Genomic DNA, 2,398 nt, shown 5'->3' with positions numbered 1-2,398 from the left:
AGACGTGGCCCTTCAACACCAAGCGGCCCCCCATGTCCCCGGCCTACAACAACGAGGATAATGAGGCGTGGAACGGAGACGAGGACACCGGCCCGCTGGTCGTAGAGAACCCCAGGGACTACTCCACGGAGCTCAGCGTCACCATCGCCGTGGGAGCCTCGCTGCTCTTCCTCAACGTTCTAGCCTTCGCAGCGCTTTACTACCGGAAGGATAAACGGAGGGAGGCTTCGGGAGGTCGCCGCGGTCAACCCAGCCCACAGACCCGCCACGGCCAGGCTACATCCAACGACATCGGCCACCACCAGGGCCCCAACGAGGAGGAGATCATGTCCCTGCAGATCAACCAGACGCACCACGAGTGTGAGGCGATGGGGGTGGGGAACCCGGGGAATGACGGGGGGCTGCGTCTGGCCTCGCTTCCCGACTACACCCTGACCCTGCGGAGGTCACCGGACGACATCCCTCTGATGACCCCCAATACCATCACCATGATCCCAAACTCTCTGGTGGGGATGCCCAACCTGCACCCCTACAACACTTTCACAGCCGGGTTCAACTCCACCGGCCTGCCCCACTCCCACTCCACCACCCGGGTATAGCTTTAAGGAGGAGAGGGTGATGGAGGAGGAGAAGAGGATTCTGTTTTTTAAATATCACAGGGAAAGGATTTGGGGGGAGGGGAGGGGAAGGCAGGAATAAGTGAGAGGGATTAAAAAGTCAAGAGAATTAACTAGACTTTTACTACCAAGAAGAGGACAGAGAGTGGCTGAGAGGAGACGAGAGCTCTCTGCTTTCTGTGTGGATGTTAAGTTGTGCAGAGCTGCCAAAATCAACCTGCTACTCCTCCCTCCCTGGATGGGATGGGGCTGCGGAGGGAGGGGTCTTTTCTGCAGTGTTTTTCTTCAAATAATCATTTTAAAAGCCTTTTTAAGCAGACTGACAGGGGATATTATCAACACGTTCTTCTTGAATTCATAACACCAAGAGAAAAGTGCTTTTTCTTCCTCATCTTCCTGAGGGAGACAGAACAAACATTTCAAACAAAGGCCTCTACCAGGAAATCAGCGTTATGTTTGAGTCGCTTGTGTTGTTTTGTTTCAATGCCTTACAAAAGCTTGTCTTCTTTAGATTCTTTTTTCTTCTTCATTTCTATTATTCCCAGAGACTATTCCATGTGGAGTGTGTGACAATTTGACGTGACTCAAAAGACACAAGTGACTTAATCGTTAACTGAATCGTGAACTGAACTGAACTGGAACCAAGAGTATCAACTCTGCTGCAGTGCTGAAGATGAAGAGAATTAAAAAGCATCTTGGTGCAACTTGTTTCTCTGCTGCATACCCAAACAACAACTACAGCCACACAGATGGTGGTAGCTTTTTTTTTTTAGCTCCCATAGAGAGGATTGTATGGAATAGACTCTGCCATCCCAGATGATACCACAGAGATAAAAAAAAAAACGATGTTACTGTGATTGTTTTGTTAAGAAAATATATTTTGCAACCAATTTATCCATTAAGCGATTTGATCTTATCTCTCTCCACAAAGTTACACTTCTATACACACACTGCTCAGCGCACCTGTGTGTCGGTGTGCATATACATTTACATTTACATCATTTAGCAGACGCTCTTATCCAGAGCGACTTACAAATTGCGACTTATATAAACGTGGTTGTGTGTGTGTGTGTGTGTGTGTGTGTGTGTGCGTGTGCGTGCGACTGTGTGTGTGTGTGTGCTTACACAACTGTTTTTGTGTTTGCAGGGCGTTTTATGTGGCGGGCGGGATAGGAGGGGGTTGAGGGTAGGAGTTATTTCTCATATTGTTCATTCAGTTCTCTATCACCAGTGTTGTTTACGCTGCAGCTGCATCTCTGGGTGTATGTCTTTCCTGCGAAATAGCACTTTTGTTATTTTAAAAAATATTATATATGTCTAATTTTGCTTCAAGTTGACAAAAACAAATCTATAATTTTACGTGTAAGAGAAAAAATAGCTAAAGATTCAACTGAACTAACTGACATGATTCCATTGGCTTTGTAAGAAAGAGAGAGAATCTCTTGAAAAGCAGACAGTGGTCTGTTTGCACTGAATAAACTACATCAGTGCACACTTGTGTTTCTTTGAATATACTGTATATATATATAAATATGGGCATACATACATATACGTATAGGGCTTTTACAGAGAGATATCACTCCCATGTACCTACTCTACTAGTAAACTACTGTTAAGCAGTGCAGAGAGGTAACTACACTAGGTAACTAGTACTACTGTTAAGCAGTGCAGAGAGGTAACTACAGTAGGTAACTAGTACTACTGTTAAACAGTGCAGAGAGGTAACTTTAGTAGGTAACTAGTACTACTGTTAAGCAGTGCAGAGAGGTAACTACAGTAGG

The 2,398-nt window shown here is 45.7% G+C and overlaps 1 protein-coding gene across 2 annotated transcripts in view; it reads left to right on the top strand.

The window, feature by feature from the left end:
* Positions 1-1,671, top strand: part of LOC121539167 (neuroligin-3-like) — a 343,557-nt gene extending 341,886 nt beyond the window's left edge. For both annotated transcript variants that reach the window (XM_045206887.1, XM_045206888.1), the window contains one exon: positions 1-1,671. This exon is cut by the window's left edge and continues 43 nt beyond it. In XM_045206887.1, coding sequence (XP_045062822.1) covers positions 1-599 — 599 coding nt within the window. In that variant the 3' untranslated portion in view covers positions 600-1,671.
* Positions 1,672-2,398: the final 727 nt, after the last annotated feature.

Source organism: Coregonus clupeaformis, chromosome 3 (assembly GCF_020615455.1).
Source record: "Coregonus clupeaformis isolate EN_2021a chromosome 3, ASM2061545v1, whole genome shotgun sequence".
Classification (NCBI taxonomy): domain Eukaryota; kingdom Metazoa; phylum Chordata; class Actinopteri; order Salmoniformes; family Salmonidae; genus Coregonus; species Coregonus clupeaformis.
The sequence above is the reverse complement of the archived record's forward strand: the minus strand, read 5'-3'. Positions and strand labels throughout refer to the sequence as shown.